At 43.7% G+C, this 19,494-nt stretch overlaps 1 protein-coding gene across 1 annotated transcript in view; it reads right to left on the bottom strand.

The window, feature by feature from the left end:
* The window catches only part of CDH20 (cadherin 20), a 179,000-nt gene that overhangs the window by 13,887 nt on the left and 145,619 nt on the right, over nt 1–19,494 (bottom strand). Inside the window, exons 6-8 of the mRNA XM_090039324.1 lie at nt 17,424–17,677; nt 9,915–10,051; nt 4,511–4,632 (exon numbers count right to left, since the gene is read on the bottom strand). Of these exons, the coding sequence (XP_089895450.1) occupies nt 4,511–4,632; nt 9,915–10,051; nt 17,424–17,677 (513 nt within the window). The remainder of the gene's footprint in view (nt 1–4,510; nt 4,633–9,914; nt 10,052–17,423; nt 17,678–19,494) is intronic.

The following is a 19,494-nucleotide window of genomic DNA, read 5'->3' on the forward strand; positions in this document are numbered from 1 at the left end:
AGCATCCAGCCAGTAAGTCTATTGGGAGGAGAAGGGGTGTTGAGGAGGCAGATTGAGACCCCCGTCGTGAGGGAGGAATGGGGTAGGAATAGGCAATGCCCAGCTGGGGTGTGGTAGAGTGCAGGATGGAGCCGGTGGCTCATCTGGAGTGCCTGGGGGAGCAGGGGGGCTCCTGCCACTGTGCACATCCCCAGAGGAGACAAAGGGACATGTACCCCACCAGATCTGTGTATGGGGCAGATGCAGGCTGCAGCCATGTGCTTGGGGCTGGGACTGTGCCTGCCTCTTCCTAGCAGCTGTGCTTGAGCCGGGTGGGGTGGTGAGAGGTGGGCAGCAGTGGCACTGGGAGGGCTAGTATGGGGTGGGGCTAGAGCCACCTCAAAATTTGGTGTAGCCCCCTCCCAGTGCCGTCCTCCCTGCACCACTCTACCCAGCCCAAGTGCAGCTGCTGGGAAGAGGCAGGCACAGCCCAGCCCCGCCCCGAGTGCACAGTGGCAGCCTGCCTCCACACCATGCACAGATCTGGGGGGCACATACTTCCCATGCAGCCCTCCCCACGCCCCCAGCTGGGCATTACCTGCCCCAACCCTACTCCCTCCCTCACTGTGAGGTTCTTGATCTGCACCCCCCCCATGCTCCTTCCTTCTCACAGACTTACTGGCCAGACGCAAGTCTCCAAGCTCCCAGGCTGCACTCCTGGCTGCATGCATGCTGTGGCTGCACACATGTATGCAACATTTATCAGAGATGTTATCAGCCACATCAGCCAAAAAAAGCTGATTGCTGATAATGTCAATTTTCCTTTTATTGGTGCTGATACGATATGGACTGATGTATTGGTGCAACTCTATTTCTAAACGTTGTTTGTTCCGTATGTTGGAACAGTATTTAACTGTGTAACTTTTAGTACCATGACTTTAATCTGTTTTTGAATACAGAGTATAAACCTTCCTCCTCTGCCTTTATATTCTACCTTTAATAAAACAATGTTCAGGGTTCAGAAGAATTAGTAATGGTGATGCTGTAGGTGATCTACTGTTTAAAATACCTTGGATGAAATCATGGCTCACCAAAATCAATGAAAATAGTTCTATCAACTTCAGTGGAGCAAAGAGGTAATCCTTAATTTTTAATTCATTAGGTTATTCATATAGAGTCAACAGTAAAACTAAAGCAAACAAGAATTACCTTAAGCTAGAAAGATAATAATAAAGTTTGGAAATAAACTAAAATGGAAGCTGATTCACAGCCAAGTTGTACTATCCTTATTCATACTGACTTTGTCAAGTAGACTGATGATTTTACTGGAGATAAAAGCAGAGTAAGCTACTTCACAGCATGAACAAGTGTAGCAAAATCCATTTCATTTAGTTTTTAGGCAAGGAATACTTCTCTACTTCATTTTATACTATTGTATTTTATTTTCTGATGAAAAATAAATGATGATCTTGGGCAGCCTTAAATAACACATCAAAACTGATGCTTCTAACTTTTCAAAATGGCACAAAGGGATTTAACTACATGATTTCAGTTAATCTCTACCAGAATTGCATGTTTAACTTCTCACATGCTATTTGGAAAGTCTGCCCTTTAGTGAAACTTTCTACTCCCAAAACTAAGTAGCAATTTTTCTTTGCTTCCTAATTAGAAGGCTTTTTAAACATAGGGGGCCAAAGGTACTCTTGATACAAAGGGACTCACTTCAGGGAAGTCACCACAGCTATGAGTCTGGCACAGTCATTTCAGGACAGCCTACAGTGGTGAATAAGCTTAAGAAATTTAAATGAAGCCAAGGGTGGGTCATAAATGTTGTATGGATCATTTTTTTCCTCCAGAACTGAAAGTTGGTCATCCCACTTTTAAAACTAGGTAATCTAGTTTTGCCTTGGGGTCCCAGTTTCAAGTTCAGCTGCTCCTGAGATCAGTGGCCAAACTTCCATTGATGGCAGTGAGTGAAAGGTCACCTCTATTCTGACACTGTGCTGCACCCTAGAGCACCACAGGGTTGCAACTCCCCCACTGACTCCTGTTCTTTGTGCACCCAATCCCAGAAATGAGACAATTATAGGCCCCTTAGAGGAGGCCATATGTGGGCATCGGTGAGCTTGCTTGATAAAGAATGCATGAGGGTAACATTTAGGGTCGTTCTCAGGGGTAACATTGCCTCATTGTGGAGTGAACAGTCATCATGTACTTCATACCAGTACTCCCATGTATGACCTGGAGATGATGTAGACTAGGGCTGTGCAAAGCTTTGGTCGCTAATCTGATTTGGTGGAGATTCGGCCCAATTCGGTGGCTGAATCTCCAAAAACGAATCGAATCAAGAGACCCTTTAATCTCTTTGAATCATATCAGAATGCTCTGAATCAATTTGGAGAGATTCAGAAAGATTCAATGATTTGGACATAGACACTGGGGTGTGTGAAGCAGGCTGATTGAGATCACTGTCCCAATTAGTTGATTCGGATCACTGTCCCAGTTTGATTTGGCTGATTCAGTGCTGATACGGAGAATCAGTAATTTGGCCATAGACACAGCTTTAAATGTTTTTTGTACATACCTTGAGGTACAGGTGTTGCTTATGAATGATGAGATGGTGGGGCAGATGGAGCATCCCACAGGAGCATGGGGCAGGCTCCCGCATGGCCCGTGGTGAACCCGGAAGTGGGCTGGAAGTACTTCTGGTCCACTTCCAGGTCTGCCATCATACCCCCCTACAGCACCCCCAGTTTGGCGATCGGCTGCAGGGGGACCCCAGGTGCCCCCCCCAGACCCAGGAGGCAACAGTTGCTGAGCTGGGGGAAGGTGGGGGAGCAGTGCAGCACACTCCCCGGTGGACTCAGAAGTGGACTGGAAGTGCTCCTGGTCCACTTCCAGGTCTACTGATGAGTGTACTGGGGACCCTCCTGCATCCTGTGGGATGCTCCATCCACCCCAGCATCTCAGCATTCATGAGCTGCCTGGTACCTAGAGCTATGTAGAAAAAAGATTTAAAGCTGCGTCTATGTCCAGACCATTGAATCTTTCTGAATCTCCTTAATTGATTCAGAGGTTCCAATTCAGTTCAGAGAGATTAAAGGGTCTCCTGATTTGATTCAGATTTGGTGATCTGACTGCTGAATTGGACTGAATCTCTGCTGAAGTGAATCAGCGACCAAAGTTTTGCACAGCGCTAACAGACACAGCTTTAAATGTTTTTTCTACATACCTCAAGGTAGCGTGGGGGAAGTCCCCAGCGCACTCGGCAGCAGATCTGGAAGTGGACCAGAAGCACTTCCGGTCCATTTCTGGGTCCGCCAGGGAGCATGCCGGGCCCCCTGCCCTGCACCCTACCTGGCTCAGTGACTGGTGCCTTCTGGGTCTAGGTGAACACCTGGGGTCCCCCTGTGGCTGACTGCTGAGCTGGGGAGGGGGCTGGAGGGGCCCCCCAGTGCACTCGGTGGCAGACCCACAAGTGGACCAGAAGTACTTCTGGTCCATGTTCAGGTTCGCTGCTGAGCATGCGCCCTCCCTCCCATGCTCCTGTGGGACACTCCATCTGCCCCACCATCGCAGCGTTCACAAGCGGGTACCTCAAGGTATGTAGAAAAAACATTTAAAGCTGTATCTATAGCTGAATTGCTGATTCTCTGAATCAGCATCGAATCTTCAGATTTGGATTTGGCAGAATCGAATTGGGACAGTGATCTGAATCAATGAATTGAATCACTGTCCCCGATTTGGGCTGAATCTAAATCGAATATGGCCCATTTTGCACACTCCTAACGTAGACATCCCCTTAATGGAAGTCTGGTGTGGAATATGGGTACCCTGCTGAAGCAGCCCATGTTCCAAGGACATGGTAGAGAAAGAAAGAAATGGGATTGTGGAGTCATCATGGCTTACGTCAGAGGAGTGATCCTTAATTTATAAACAAGTAAATGAATGGAATCTGGCATCTTATGTTAGAAACTCAGAGGCTTGAATTCTTGTAGATTTGCCTTACAACTTCATTCTTCGGAGGTGGATGTATTAAGTATCTCCCTGTGTCGGGGAGTCTCCTGTACGTCACTTTTTGGGAAACAAACTCTATCTGTCATGTCTGAACACTAACAATTCCATGAGAACACTAGTGATTCCATGACACTTTCTTCTCCTTGTTGCTGTTGTGCTACATGCAGTTTGCTGGCACCATCCCCAAAGATGGCTCATTTTAGCAATGAAGTGAATCTTGCCCAGAGTTTGCAAAATACCTTTGATCTAATGATGGGGATAAAAGGTGCTGCCTGTGTTATTATTGTTAATATGATATACTTCTGGAAAACAATGAAACCAGTAGAGGATACACATTGAAGAACAGTACTGTCTGCTGCTGAACAGAGCTCTGGTAAAACACTAATATTCTGTATTACAAGTCTCCTCACATCTCCTCCTCCTTTTCTTAGCTTCTAATATGTCCTTTTGAATGCAGTATCTCATGTAAGATAATGCTCATCTCTCATACACAGACATTGTCAGGACTCCTCACCTGGCCAGCTTTTGCATTTTCACATACAAAAGCTTCATAGAACCTGGCAAATTCAGGAGCATTGTCATTCACATCCAGGACCTTGACTGTGACTGATACACTGCCAACTTGTGAGGGGTTGTCTAAAAGAAGGAAGGAAACAATTAAATACAGGGAATATGTAGTCACTGGACAAAAGCAGTGCCTTACGCTACCAAAAGAAAAGGAGACTTAGATTAGCTTAATTGCAATAAGTGAAATTATTTTAATTATATTATGTGTAGGTTGTGGACACTGAGACTAGGAACAGGCATTCAAAAACCCGAGGCAGAATCAATTTAAGTTATGCGGTTTTCTGTAAGCAGCATAGGTCAGAACAGTAGTAATACCAAGTCCCAGACTGAATTCTAAACTCCTCCATGGATCACAGCTTTTTGAAACAAATCTCTTTTGGGGTGAAAAATCTTCATCCTGGTCTCAGTCCCAAGTAAAATGTTTAGAACATTTGAGAAGTTGCTCAAGAGTTAAGATAGGGCTGCAACGATTGGTTTAATTTTGTTTAGGATAAGAGAATCCTGAATTTCTGCAGGAGTTTGGACAAGGTCCTTCCTTTGGATTACCTGGTCTACTCTTGGTTCTGAAAGCACTGGGATCAAGAAGCCTTTATTTAAAAGCATTTTGTTCTACAGAGCATTCCTTTTTTTGTTGTTGCAATTTTATAATGCTGATGATTTTTGTCCTTTATAATTAAGAATTTCTGCTATAAAACCTTTTGATATTTTTGACAATTGTGTCCAACAAATATTTTTGTTCAGATTTGAGGACTAATGTCAATTGGGATAAAGAAGAAATATAAAATTGAAGAAAAATTAACCAAAGTTTTTTCACTGAAATTTCAATTTTCAATAAAAAGTTTCAAATTTTGATTGTATCATTTGTGAAAATTGTGGTGCATTTATTAATTAGCTCTATGGCTTGAAAACTTCAGAAGAGCTGAGTTTAGAAGACATAAAGCCAAATATTATCAGCATTAATCAGTCCAATAAATAGGTTCATATATAGTCTGGAATTTTTTAAAAGCTTTATCTACAGTAGCTCTATTGCAGGTGACACGATACATTACAGAGCTAATATCGTTAAATGATTTTACTTTTCACTGGGTTCTAATTTAAATCTCTAGGTACATTTACTCATTTGCTCAACTGTAGAGTTGACTAATTAGCTCTGCAGTAAAGCATCACTGTGTACACATGCACCCCTATTACAGCACAGTGAATTAATTACAACTACTGTAGAATAGTACTATCTGGTAGGGCTGTGTGAAATTTTGGTCCCTGTTTTGATTTGGCCTGATTCAGTGGCTGAATCTCTGAATCTGAATCAAATCAGGAGACCCTTTAGTCCTTCCAGATTGGATCAGAACCCTCCAAATCAGTTCAGAGAGATTTAGAAAGATTCGGTGATTCAGACATAGACACAGCTTTAAATGTTTTTTCTACATACCTCAAGGTACCAGGTGGCTCATGAATGCTGAGATGGTGGGGCAGATGGAGCATCCCACAGGAGCATGGGGGGCTCCCCAGCACACTCAGCAGCAGTCCCGGGAGTGGATCAGAAGCACTTCTGGTCCATTTCCAGGTCCACCGGGGAGCATGTGGGGGGCTCCCCCGACCCCCTGACTCGGCGACTGGTGCCTCCTGGGTCTGGGGAGGCACTTGGGGTCCTCTCGTGACTGATCACTGAGCCAGAGGGGTGTGGGGGGGCCCTTGCGCACTCCCCAGTGGGCCTGGAAGTGGACTGGAAGTACTTCCAGTCCACTTACGGGTTTGCCACTGAGCATTCGGGGGGGGCCATGCTCCATCCATACTCCATCCACCCCACAGCATTCATGAGCCATGCCTCAAGGTATGTAGAAAAAACAATTAAAGCTGTGTCTGTGGCCGAATCACTGATTCTCCAAATCAGCATCGCATCTTCAGATTTGGATTCGGCCGAATTGAATTGGAGGCAGTGATCTGAATCAATTAATTGAATCATTGTCCCCAGTTCAGGCCGAATCTGAATCCAAATCAAATACAGCCTGTTTCACACACCCCTACTTTCTGGGATAAGTACTATCCTACAGCAGAGTAATGTGTTGAAATGTACATGTAGATGGTGACCAGGGCTGACTGGGGCACGAGGGTACTACATTGTGGGAGCTGCCTGCCTGCCTGCATGCTGAGCTGGGATGGAACAGCCCTGGGATGACAGGCTTACCTCTGAACTCCCTGGCAGCTGGGCTTGTTCTGCCCTCGCTCTGTGTACTGTTGTCTCAGGCACATGTAGAAACACTGTGCCCAAGGGCAATAAACTCCAGTGCAAACTGCACTGGAGTTTGTTGCTATGTGCTAATTACATGTGTAGATGAACCCTCTGACTTGCCATCTATCCATATATGTTCCTTTGCTGCATCTGTCATTGTGACATACGAATGTCTCATTTATAGAATTGCTTATACTCAATTAACTTGCAACTAGAAGCCTTATTCATGGGTGCATACTAACACTGGCAAGTTAAAAACTAGATGCTTAAAGAAAATACTGTTCTGCATGATGTGGAAAAGGAAAATTCCATTGTCTCATAAACATTATGGAACCTAACTTTTGTCTGAAGAGAAACTCCTCAGGGAATGAGCCAGGGGATGTTGTGAAAAGGATATTCACCATTGCATTGTTCTGATTGTCTTAGCACTGCTCTCTGCATAGCTGCAATTGAACCTGTGGGTTCACAGGCCTGCAGGGATTTGAAAATAAAACTAAGGACTGGTAGTGTTGGTGTAAGGTCACTTCAGATATGTGCATGAAGGGTGTGTGTATAATAGAGGAGCCCTTACATTGGCTGTACATTAGTGGAGTGGGCCATCCTTATATCTGAGTGATCCTCCTGGCTTGAGTCAGTAGTGTAACTGTAAGGAATGCAACCAGGGCACCAGCCCTGGCTGCTGACTTACCAAGGGTACTGGAAGTGCTTGTACATGTGATGGGGGTTTAGTCCTCAGCGTTTTAATTTTATGTCCTCTAAATTGAAATGGTGGGTTTTTGATTGAAACTCACAGTTTCATGTTATGGCAAGGGGCCTGATCCATTTTTTTTTGTTGGAGTCAGAACCTGTCCACAACTGGGGGCTGAGCTCCCAGAGAGCTGAGTGGTCCCTGAGCTCCAGGGTCCACGGTCCATCCTTCAACGGAGGGAAGGGAACAGTTGGATTGGGCTGGGTGCTGCCTCCAAACTGGGGCAGCGCCTCCAAACTGGGGCAGCACCTCCACTAGCAGCCTGCTCGGGCAGCCCTGGGGGGATACCACCACAATGGAGAGAAGGACCGGGCCCCCCACAGATATGGGGCTGCTCGGCCCACTGGCGGCTCACCCCCTCACTGTGGTAGAGGCAGGCAGGCTCTGCTGAAAAAAAAAAAGATCAGGTCCTTCGCCACTTTTGCTTTCAGTAGGCACCTGCTGAAGGCTGAAGCAGTGGGGCCTGATCCTTTTTTTCTGTGGAGCTTGCAAACCTCTCCTGTGCCCAGGGGTCGAGCTGACAGCTGCTATGCATCATTGCAAACTAAACTACATCTGGATGTAGTTTGGTTTGCAACGATGCAAACTCATCTAAAACCCACAAAACTGTCATATGTTTTAATGTGTGACGCCGTTAAGCCACACAAATGACATTTTCATCATGTGTACAAGTGTCCAGGGAGAGCAGCTCTCATGTTTCTGTCTGCTGCCACCCAGGGCTCAGAAATGCCCAGTTATGCCTCTGGCCTGAGTAAAGTGCCAGTTTCAGAGCAAAGCAGATGCACAAGATGATCAGGCCCCTATATCTCTCTTAGGCAACCCCCTGGGAGCAAAACAAGCCATTCTTCCTCATTGGGAGTATCTACATGTTCATTAATATGCTGTAATTATGGGCTGTAATAACAGGTACTAACTTAATGTGTCATAAGTGGTGCTACTATGCAGTAGAACCAGTGCATGGTTTTTTTGTGACGTTAATGCATAGCAGACTGGAAGGCCGTTTCAGGCTCAAATCCAGGAAAAACTCCTTCCCAGTCAGGGTGTCCAAACTGTGGAATAAACTCCCTCCAGTGGTGGTGCAGTCACCTACCCTGTAAATCTTCAAAAGGAGATGGGACAGTCACCTTGCTGGGGTCAATTGACTCCAGTTGTCTTTTCCTGACTAGTGCAGGGGGACTGGAGCCGATGATCTACAAGGTCCCTTCCAGCCCCTAACAACCTATGAATCTGTGAACCTGAACATGTGACTGGGTTCTATTTAAGATGCGATTAACAGACAAATTGCTTGCAACAGGCAAGTGTTCTATTCTACAATTTCACTTTTAAGTTGGTTTTTAAAGTTTTGATGTTTAAGAACAGCAGTCTATTTGATAGACTGCTCTGTGCATGTCCTTTCACAGTATCTGATGAAGTGAGTTTGGGCTCATGAAAGCTTATGCATCTCTGATTTAGTTAGGCTATATGGTGCATCTGTACTCTGCCTTCTTCCTGACTCCAGACTAAACATGATTAACTATTTCCCTCTACAAGGATCACCTCCTGAAGCTAAGAAACCAGTCAGTGCTCAGCCAACTGAAAGACTGCCAACAAAGGTCCTAGAGAATGTTGAGCAGTGGCAGTTTTTATTACATCCATTGGGAAATGAATGAGAAGACAAACAAATGTGCAAGATGCACAGCTTTCGCTTTGTGGCTTAGCGAGCCTTTTACTTTATTTCATGCCCTGAGCATTGATGTTCATAAGACCTTTTACTCAAAATTTAGCTTAGGTCCTCCTTAAAATTATCAGATTCTTTGCTGCTTTGTTTTGCTAAATTTCTGCCTTAGGTAAAGGGGAATCTGAGCTGAGTTTTGGTGCCTATCAAAACCTGAAAGCCTGACAAGTTTCAGCTCCTTTGGCATTTGGTTACCAGAGGTTCACAAAATATTATAGCCAAGGCTGACTAAATAGCAGGCAAATGATAATGACATCCACTCAGTACTGACCCAGACTGGATTGAAACCAGGAAACAAATTATGGAAAATGCTTATAAAACTGCTGCCTTTGCAGCACCTGCTTTTGTGAACTGGTTCTCCTGGAGAATGTGAGGTTTTTCACAGAATGGTATTTCAAAAAAACTTCACATAAATGTCTTGAATACTAGTGATTTGAGAGAAAACCACTGAGCATTCAATGGCCAAACCCTGCACATGTCACTCTGTGAAAGGAGTATAGAAAATGAAATGTGGTATTCACTCTCTAACATCAGAAGTTCTTCTTCAGACAGTTAAAGTGGCTTCCAAAGCAGTGCATCAAAAACACTGAACTGAAATCAAACTGTCCACTTTGCCTATCAGATCTCTCTAAATCCATTTAAGCTCTCCATTTCCTTACTCAGCTCCATAGCCATCACAGTGATATTGTGCCAAGAAATGTCTTCCCGGTCAAGAGGTCTTGCAGTCATCAGTGCTCCTGTTGTAATGTCGACATAAAAAAACCTTCCAGGATCACTGCTTCTATCAATTGAGTATCTGCAAAAGTACATATTAAAAACATTATTCAGACTTTGTAGAAACACTATGTTATAGTCAAAAAAGTAACTTGCCAACTACAGGAGGGAGACTGTCATATAGACTATATTTGTATTCATCTAGAACCCATTCATGCTCTGACTGACTTCTATAGTAACAGTAGAACCTGGATCATTCATATTTGGGGAGTTTGCAACCTACTTACAGCATTTACCTGAATCCAAGATGCTTCTGAAGATAAGACAAGCCCCCCAATAATTAGAGTATACATTTGTTATAATTTTCAGAATCTAGAGAATCTAATTATTGGAGCATTGTCTTAAATTTGTTTCCTGTCCCTGCTACAGTAGAGAAAGCAGTGGCAGGGGGCAGAAGGGCAGTAGGGAAGCAGAAAGTGAGGCAGGCAGTAGGGGGGCAGGCAGTGGAGAGGGCAGGTAGTGGAGCTGGACCCATGAAAATTGTCCTCCACACCTTGTCCCCTGCTGCCTATCTGCCCCCTCCCTGCATACATGCCTCCCTCTGTAGCCTTGGGTCCCCATTTTCCCAGTCTCCCCTGACTGCAGCCTCTACTACCTTCTCTGCTCCCGCAGCTTTGAGCCCCCTGTCTCCCCCTACCCTGCAGCCTCTGTCTCCTGTCTGCACCTTTCCAGCCTGTCACTGTTCACCCTTGGTTCACAATAGCTCCTTCAGGCTTCATCCCCACCACAGCCTGGGACATGGAGCATGTGTTCGGTTCTTCCTCCACCCGGTCTTGTAGTAGTCGTGACAGCAGGAGCTTGGGCCAGGCCCAGAGCCATTGCGGCTATGGGGCTGGAGTAAATATATCCTCTGTGCTCCTCCTTTGTGCAGCAGGGATGGAGCCTGTTGGAACCATTGTAAAGCAAGGGTAAGTAGTGGGGGCAGGAGCAGGTCAGACAGGGGGAAAAGGCTGCAGGGTTTGGGGAAACAGGGGAAGAGGGACCCAAGGCTGCAGATGGGCGGGGGTCGGGGGGGTGGGCAAGCAGCAGCTGAAGCTCTATCCCCAAACCTGGGTTGTGGACAAAGTCAGAACTGAAACTGGAGCTGCAGCAGCCACCTGTCTCCCCCCAACCCCCAGCCCCTGCTGCCTTGTACTTGAATCCAAGATGAGGGGCTTTTCCCCTCATGTTAAATGGGGGGTGGGGGGGAGCCTTGTCTTGGATTTGAGTAAATATGGTAATTCTCAGTGGGTTGCCCAAATGCGGAATGAGCCACTCAAGTGTTTGCTGTGGTTTTCATTTCAAAGGGCATTGCTTCTCCACTCAGCTGGTGCAGTTTAGGGGTCTTGCACAGCTGATCAGGGAGGCAGTGCCTTTGAAATAAAAGCTACAGTGAACAGCTGGAGCACCTTGGGAGGACCGATGCAGCTGTCTGCTTTGGCACTGTCTATGTCCAGACCCTTCATAAGCCTTCACAGTGGGTGGGTAAAGAATTAAATCCTGTGAAGGGTCCAGTTTGTACAGTACAGGTTTGGAGCTGTAAGGAACTAGCAAGTGGCTCATTGTTGGCTGAAAGGCACAGGTTAGAAGAGTGTGGTTTGGCTTATGCCATTCCAACTATGTTGCTTAGAAGCAAGAATTTTTAAAATTAATATAACTATATCTTTTGTTTTGATACCATTATAGCCAAATTAAAGTACTTCACATGGGAATAACTATTTTCCTTCTTTTACAGAAAGAAGCCATGGCTTGTTGAGTGAAGGATGTGGGCTACATTTAAAGGACAAAGCAGGTTTTATTGCGAAAAAAAAATATTAGGCCAGTACTTGTTATCCAGGCCCTGCTTCTTCATAGGCCCCATGTTGCTCCAATGGTGCTCTGTTTTACACTATGTATGTATTACACATCACTTTTTACATAACCTCCTTCCAGCTACGAGTTAACATTTCCCCCTTTCTCCTTTTGAGCAGCCATTTCCAACCTAGCCATCTCCTGTCTATTCTTTCACAGATGCTCATGTAACCTTCCACTTTCTGCTTCCTTCATTCACTAGAATAGGAAATAATTTTACTTTACAGAAAAATTATGTAATTGGATGTTTGATATCCCCTATTGCATGAGACTGGGGAATTATTTTACTTGAAAAACAATATATTTTAACTGCATTCTCCAAAACAATTTAAGCATTTTGACTGTATAATTAATTATCATATAGATAATGAATTCAATTTAATTCCCAGGACCATCAGCACATTATAAATCACATGACCAAGAATCACTTGTAACCAGCATTACCTAATTAAGTGTATAAAATGCCTTTATGTTGATACAACTGTGACTACTCAACAGGGGGCTATAGAGGTGTAACAATACAAGTATAAAAAACTATTACAACTTGCTTGTGGAGACAAAGCTCAACTACTAAAAAAGGTAATGAAGTTAGCCTTAGCAGATGTGCACGATACTACGTATTTTAGTTTTTTTTTTTTAACCCAGCTATTTGTACATTTGATCCACAAGTGTTACCTTCTCCATGCTGGAAAACAAGAAAATCCTTTTGCAACTATTATAGGGTGATAGGTTTCCTTTTTTAGCAGAGATATTTCATAGGCACTTAGACTATGGTATTGGAAAAGACACGTGGTCCAGCATCCTCTTCTCAGGAGTGCTCTGCTCCAAATATTTCATAAGCCACCCTACTCCCCTCACAGTGAAGCTAGATTAAGGTACCTATGGTAAGAGTGCCATAGGAAGCCATTTATTCCTGACACTGGATGCTCAGACTGATGTACAAGGGTCAGTATCTTTTTTGATATAATGCTAAAAAGGGTCTTATTCCACCTTCCATGTACATCCCAAACTTGTACAATTTTGTGAGAATTTTGGGTAAGGAAGGAATTTAGAACTGGTTCCAATTTTTTGCTGCAATATGCAAAACTAATCTTACAGTTCTAGTAAAGTAAGATGCTCCTCCTCCTCAGAGCACCTCTGCAGGAGGCAGGCAGACTACTACAAACACTGTTTCATGCAAATATGGGGCTGCAGACCTAAGTTGGAACTCCTGGGCTACAGACAGAAGTTACACATAAACCGGTATAAGTGATCGGAAAGTGGTTCAGATCTGTAACACATCAGAAGTTCAGTGCGTATAAACTACTTTCGAAGTGGCCAAAACCAGTTTAAGATAAACCTGGATGGATGTAGTATCGCTTAACTGATTTAGGTTAAATCGGTTTATTAAACTTGTGTCCCAGATCCACTCTAGTTTCACGTTAACTCGCAGTCCTCCAGCATTCCAGGATGCTTTGCACCTCCTTACACCCTCCCTGCCTTGCAGGGTGGGCAGGCTAGCTTTGCCCCAAGCTGTCTGCTGCAGCCAAGCAGGGAGGCATACTCTAGCATCCCCCAGCTCCTGGCCTGGGCCACTGCAGGCATGTGGCTGCATTTCCAGAAGCAAAGTGAATGTCTGTTCGCTTGCTTATCGGTTCAGTCTATGCAGCTTAAACTAACCTGTGAAGACTGAATCAATTCAGTCTTGGGCTTTTTGACTGCCTCTACTTAGACTGGTAGCAGGCCATTGCTGTTTGAACTTAGTGCACAAGAAAAGTATGAGGAGACTTGTGCTTAGGCTGTTTCAAGCTACAGCAAAAGACTCTTGCCCTTTACTCATTTCATGAATCTAGCCAACTGCAACAACAATTTCCTCTCAGTTCATTTCCAGTGCTGTGAGCATCAACTGAGCTCAGAACATATCCTTTTCTGACTCCCATTTACACCCATAATAACCTGCATTTCCACAGATACATTATACGTTATGTAAATGGGAGAACTTTTTTGCCATTTGAAATCAAGAGCTTTCTCTGTAACGTAATGAAGCTTTACTTTTCACACTGAAATAAACAGTAGATCAAACCACATTCGTTTTTTGGTTTCTTTCTTGTTCAGGATGCTGACCTAATTTTTTGCAGATTGTAAATATTGGGTCACTGGTCTTGTCCAATGCAGTAGTGTAAGTTCCTATTAAATTTCTCTGACAAAAATGTCACCTTCATGTCAACTACAAAAGGATTTTCTTGTGTTTCAGGATGGAGATAGAAATACACACGGCTAAAATGATGTAGCAGCCAGCTCTAGTCTGTAATGTAAATTATAGTAGCTATAGCTAACTACCATAGCTAGCTCTACTCTACTATAAAGATAAGAACTATATCTAAAGTTATCGAAACAGAAAATGGAGCAGTATTGCAGATTACAATTCAGATTCTTTCACACCATTACTGCTGTAATCCATAATGCTCCTTTTGGATTTAATATGGATTTCAACCACTAACAGCAAAAAATGCTGAATCAGGCCCATTATTCTAAATGTTATTCTTCCTGTGATTAAGACAATCAACACAATACACTTGCTGTAAGCCTGATACTGAGACAGCAATATGATGTACAGTGCAGGGGAAAGAAAACACTGTAAAAGTATCAGCCTTTGAAACACACTTTTTTCAAGAAAAATGGGAACAGAAGAAAGAAAAACAGACTTTTTTTTGCTCTCTCCTTCTTGAATGGAGATATTTCTGAGTTATTAGATTTATTAAGGAAATATACTGGAGTGTCGCTACATTTTGCTATAATAATCATTCTAGTATGAGGGCTATAAAAAGAATATTCCTATGACAGTTTAAGGCCAACTAGTATCTGAAATGTAATATGGCCCTGTGATTAGTGGTGCAACATTAATCACTGATGTCATGAGGCACAGGTGGAGGCTTTGTGTGGAGTACCATGCACACTTTCTCCATTAATAATAACTGGTCCTCCATACCGACTTCTATTGTACTGTTTAGATAATCTTCCTTAGTCACCCCATAGCATGCTATATTTCCAGCAATCAGAGCTGTAAACTGTGGGAGTCCAGGTGCTAGAAGCTGGGAATATAAGTGGATTTGAGAATTCCCATGTGTTTAGCGAGGACTTGTTAAATGTGCCCTGATTCTTAACACTTATTTTCAAATCTCAAGAAATGGTGAGGCAGTTACTGAATGGTGTCACTAAATACTTTTTTCTCTCCTCCCTTGTCCTGTACATTGCAAAGTCACATATACCTGTGCAGTCTGTTATGATGATGATCCTGCACACACTTTGCCTGGATGAAAATGACCCCACAGGATATCCAGCAATGGAGAAACGAGAAGTAATTGTTGCATTTCATTTATAACAGCAAATTTTCATTTGCTCTCTTTTCTGGATTTCTTTGCCCTAACCATTCCTATTTGTATTTACAATGTGGTCCAGGATGAGAAAGAAAGAAAGAAAGGTGTGTGTAAGAGAAAGAAAAAGAAAGAATATAATATGTATTTTATGTGCTTCCAAGTGGAAATATATTTGTTTTTGCCTTTGGCGATGTTTTTGTATTTCTCTTTTAAAATGTTTTTTCCTCGTGGGAGTTATCTGAAAGTCCCTGGGGAAAACTCAAGACCACAGTGTATATAAGAACAAATATGTCTACTCTCTGAGTGTCTGCACATATAATTTTAAGCAAACATATACATACATTTTTGCAACTGCAGGTTCTGGACTACCCCAGAAGTAGATGAGAATGGCAAGACTTTCTGAGTTTAGGACTGCCAGACTGAGGCAGATTGAGTCTAATGTCTTTATAGATACTGAACAACTGATGTTAGGCTGTGCTATGAGAAGTTCAGAGCAGCAAGATAAATCTAGTAATATAGGCAGGAGTTAGAAATATAATAACATAAGAAAGAAAGAATACATTTTAGAGAGAGCACTTATATGGAAGAATAGTATACTAAGAACAATAGGTTTTCTGTCTATTCAGGTTCCCTACTGGAAGCCTGTAGAAATACGCCTGCAGGATTTAAAATTATAGTAACTAAGCTTCTTGAATGACCACTGTATTTCTTAGCACAGATCCTTGATCCAAACAGCTGAGCTTTCCCAAGTGGTAAGGAGCACAGGAATAAACAGAGTGTTTCTTAGGGTAGAGAATTTTTGTAATGTGTTAAGTGCTGTCATATTAACATGCAGTGAACTTATAGTATTCTCAAAAATGCACACACAAAATAGCCTCAAAGAAAAATGGCCCTTTCACTATCATGGCTACAGCACCACTCCAGCCTTTGCTGATAAGTCAGACTTAGGCACCACAGAGGAGAATCCTGGGGCTCTTTTTTGTGTTCTAGACATGAGGTGCCCATGCATCAAATGTAATTTATTTTCCTCATGGCAATATTCAGCTCATGAACAGGAATGTCACAATATATAATTTAGTGGTTCATGCATATGTTATTAGTCTCCATTCTAGCTGTTCCAAGCTTATTTGTATATATGAGTCATTGACAAAGAGGGGGTTGCAAGTAAGGGTGGTGTTATAGGTTACCTTAAAACTATTCTAAAGGCACTTAATATAGGAGCATTTATGCATTAAAGAGTGTTAAATAGTACTAAGTACCCTCTAAGCACATTAAAGTTATGCCCCCTTGGGTAAGGTTATCTTTGAGCCATTGTACTTAGCTAGAGCTAGGGTATGGTTAGTCTGCTCCACAGAGATAAAACAATCAATTCGTAGTCATTCAGCATCCCAGGATGCATAGCTTCTAATCCCTCTACTCCTGACAAACGTTCCACCCTCCCAAGATCTACTGCCAAGGGGGTGGAACTGGCCCCAGGCCAACACCTCTACCAGTGGGTACTATCCCAGCCCACATGGCACCATCCTGGCAACTCCAAGGACCCTAGGAGATCTGACCGGGGCCCTTTGGGTACCAGGGCCCAGACATGTGGCCCTCCCCTTAGAGGGCTATGCCTTTGCTCCATATCTGGGCTGCTCTCCCCTAATCAGGAGAATTTTAGGGGGAGTATGTGGCTTCTCTCCCCAGCCTCCGACTTCCTGGGATTGTGGGAGGTGGGGGCCAAGGAAAGGGCTGCCTAGTGCTGCACATGGTAAGAGCATCGAGCCCAGGGAGGGATGCTTCCCTGAGGTCTATGCTGTCTTTGCACTTAACCCCCAAGACACTACTCCCAAAGGAGGAGTAACGTTCTGTCTTCTGGCCCCACACCTCTGCTTGCAGGTGCTCTAGTGGCAAGTCACAGTTGTGCAGGTCAGCGATGGCATTAAGCCTTACCCAGCGACTGCTCTGAAACTGCTCTAACTTTAACACTGCCTAGCATTCCACAGATTTAGAATGGTTTCAAGGTAACCTGCAGCAGCTTAGGATGTGCACTGAAACAGAACAGAAGAAAGAGAAGAGGAGAGAGGTGATTATTCACAGCACAACACTGCAGCAGATTCTCAGTGGAATTACCAGGGTCTTCAGTTTCCTTTAGCTGAGGATTTCTCTTACCAAGCACAGTGGAAAGACCTCTGAATTATACAAAAAGGACAAAACTTATGGAAAAACCTGATTGAGTTGTTGGTCACATCAGGGTCCTTGGCAGAAATGATTTGTATGGTGGTTCCAATCTCTACATCCTCAGGCACTTCCACAAAATAAAAGCTGGGTTCAAACACAGGTGGCTCATCCACATCCTCCACACTGATGTGTACAGTTGTAGTGTCCCGGAAAGGACCCAGATTCAGGAAACGCATTTCCAGGTGGGGGTTGGCACCTTCAACTTTTAAAGTATAGCTTTTCTTGCTCTCAAAACTTAAGGGCTAAAGGAAGAAAGTAAGACAGGTTGAACACACTTCATTAGAACACCTCCCTCTGCTTCTCTGAAATAAAGTATTTCTCCCTATAAAATAAATCATTATGCAATCTTCTTTTTTCAGTGCTCCATCACATTCTGAGGTTTTATGTCAGATATCGGGGACAATTATTTTTAGATGGAGACAAGAACTAAAATAGCAGCTGTATTAGGAGGAAGGTTCTTTGAATAATGAATTTTCTGGTTTGGCAGCTGAATGGAAAAATGGCTTGAGAATTCATTTTTGGATTACAGTGAAATCATTAAACACAAAATATTTAGTTTGAACCCAAATGCAAAATTTTCGTAGATTTCATAGACATTAGGGCTGGAAGGGACCTCGGAAGATCATCGAGTCCTGTTATGTACTTGTGAGAAAAAACAAATGAAATGAGGTGCTAGAGTGACTGAGGTTTCTTACCTGGGATGTGGGAGAATGAGATTCTATCTCCTTCTCTCCCTGAGTGGCTCCCATGCCAATGTCACCCTAACCTGTTGATGTTGTTTCATGTTGTATAAAGAACTAAACATTCACTGGAGCAAGGACTGGAACCCAGCTGCCCCACCAAACTATTGATTAAAATCTTTCTTCTAGACTAGAAGTGGATGTGAACTTAGGTCTCTCACCTATCAGGAGAGTGGCTCAACTCCAGGGCATTTTGAGGTAAATCTCTTTCAGTCCAATGTGTTAAAGCTATTCCATTTTGTATACATGACTGAAATATTCATTGAGAGAGAGAGAGGAAGGCCTCTCCAGCCTGATGTTTAGGGTACTTGCTTGGGTCCTAGGCCCTGCCCCAATAAATGTTTATTTATCCAAGTAAAATGGCATCAGCAAGAGAGATTGAAAACAACCTAGCCCAGAACACCATATAGCCTAGTCCAAGGGTCAGGAACCCCCGGCATGCGTGCCGAGCATGGCACACAAGGCCATTTTGCTCAGCACACCACCACCAGCTCGGACTCTAAGCAGCTGCTGCCAGACATGGAGCCCAGGCTGCTCCCAGCAGGCGGCTGGGAGGCTGCAGGCCCTGTTGCAAGCAGACTGGGCTCTGTGGGCCGGCTGCAGCCGGGAGGCTGCAAACAGCTGCTTCAGGCTCCAGCATGTCGGCACTCCAGTACCTTTCAGGGTAGACATTGTGGTTTTTTCGGCACTCCGGCCAAAATAGGTTGCCAACCCCTGTGGATACAGCACTCTCTTGGGCAGTGAGAAGATCTGGGCTCAATTCAGAAACAAGAATTGAACATTGGTATTCCACATATGGGTGACCAGGCTAAGAGGAGAGCACCTCCTCTTTCTCCAGAAGTTTTTGTGAACTGAGTCCCACAGCTGTTTTTTTGTTGAGTTTTTTTCATATGAAACTATTTGATGAATATGGATCAATCCACAAACAGACTGGAGGTGGCCGGAACTGCATTTTACAAATAAAATATAAAAGATAGCTAACCCCCCTCTCCCCTGACAACAGGGGAGATCTGTCTTGGCATCACACTGGCAAGGCAATAGCAGTGCCCTTATCTCCCCTGCTTCACCTACTGCATGGTATAGTGAGTTCTTAGTGTTTTTGGTATTGTGCATAGTAATTGCATGAGAGGGGTTGAATTAGCAATTATTGAGATTCCTTGGAAAATTACTGATTGTGAATTTAGGGAACTGGACTTGACAGATTTCTAGTCATATGTTCCAATGAAGCAGTTAAAAATATTTCACTAAATCAGGTTCTATTCATAAATACAGTGGATGCAGTGGCGACTGCAAGTTTATATGAGGATGGATATCCTTCT

This window comes from Crocodylus siamensis, chromosome 3, assembly GCF_052110815.1.
Source record: "Crocodylus siamensis isolate JL-2025a chromosome 3, ASM5211081v1, whole genome shotgun sequence".
Classification (NCBI taxonomy): Eukaryota; Metazoa; Chordata; order Crocodylia; family Crocodylidae; genus Crocodylus; species Crocodylus siamensis.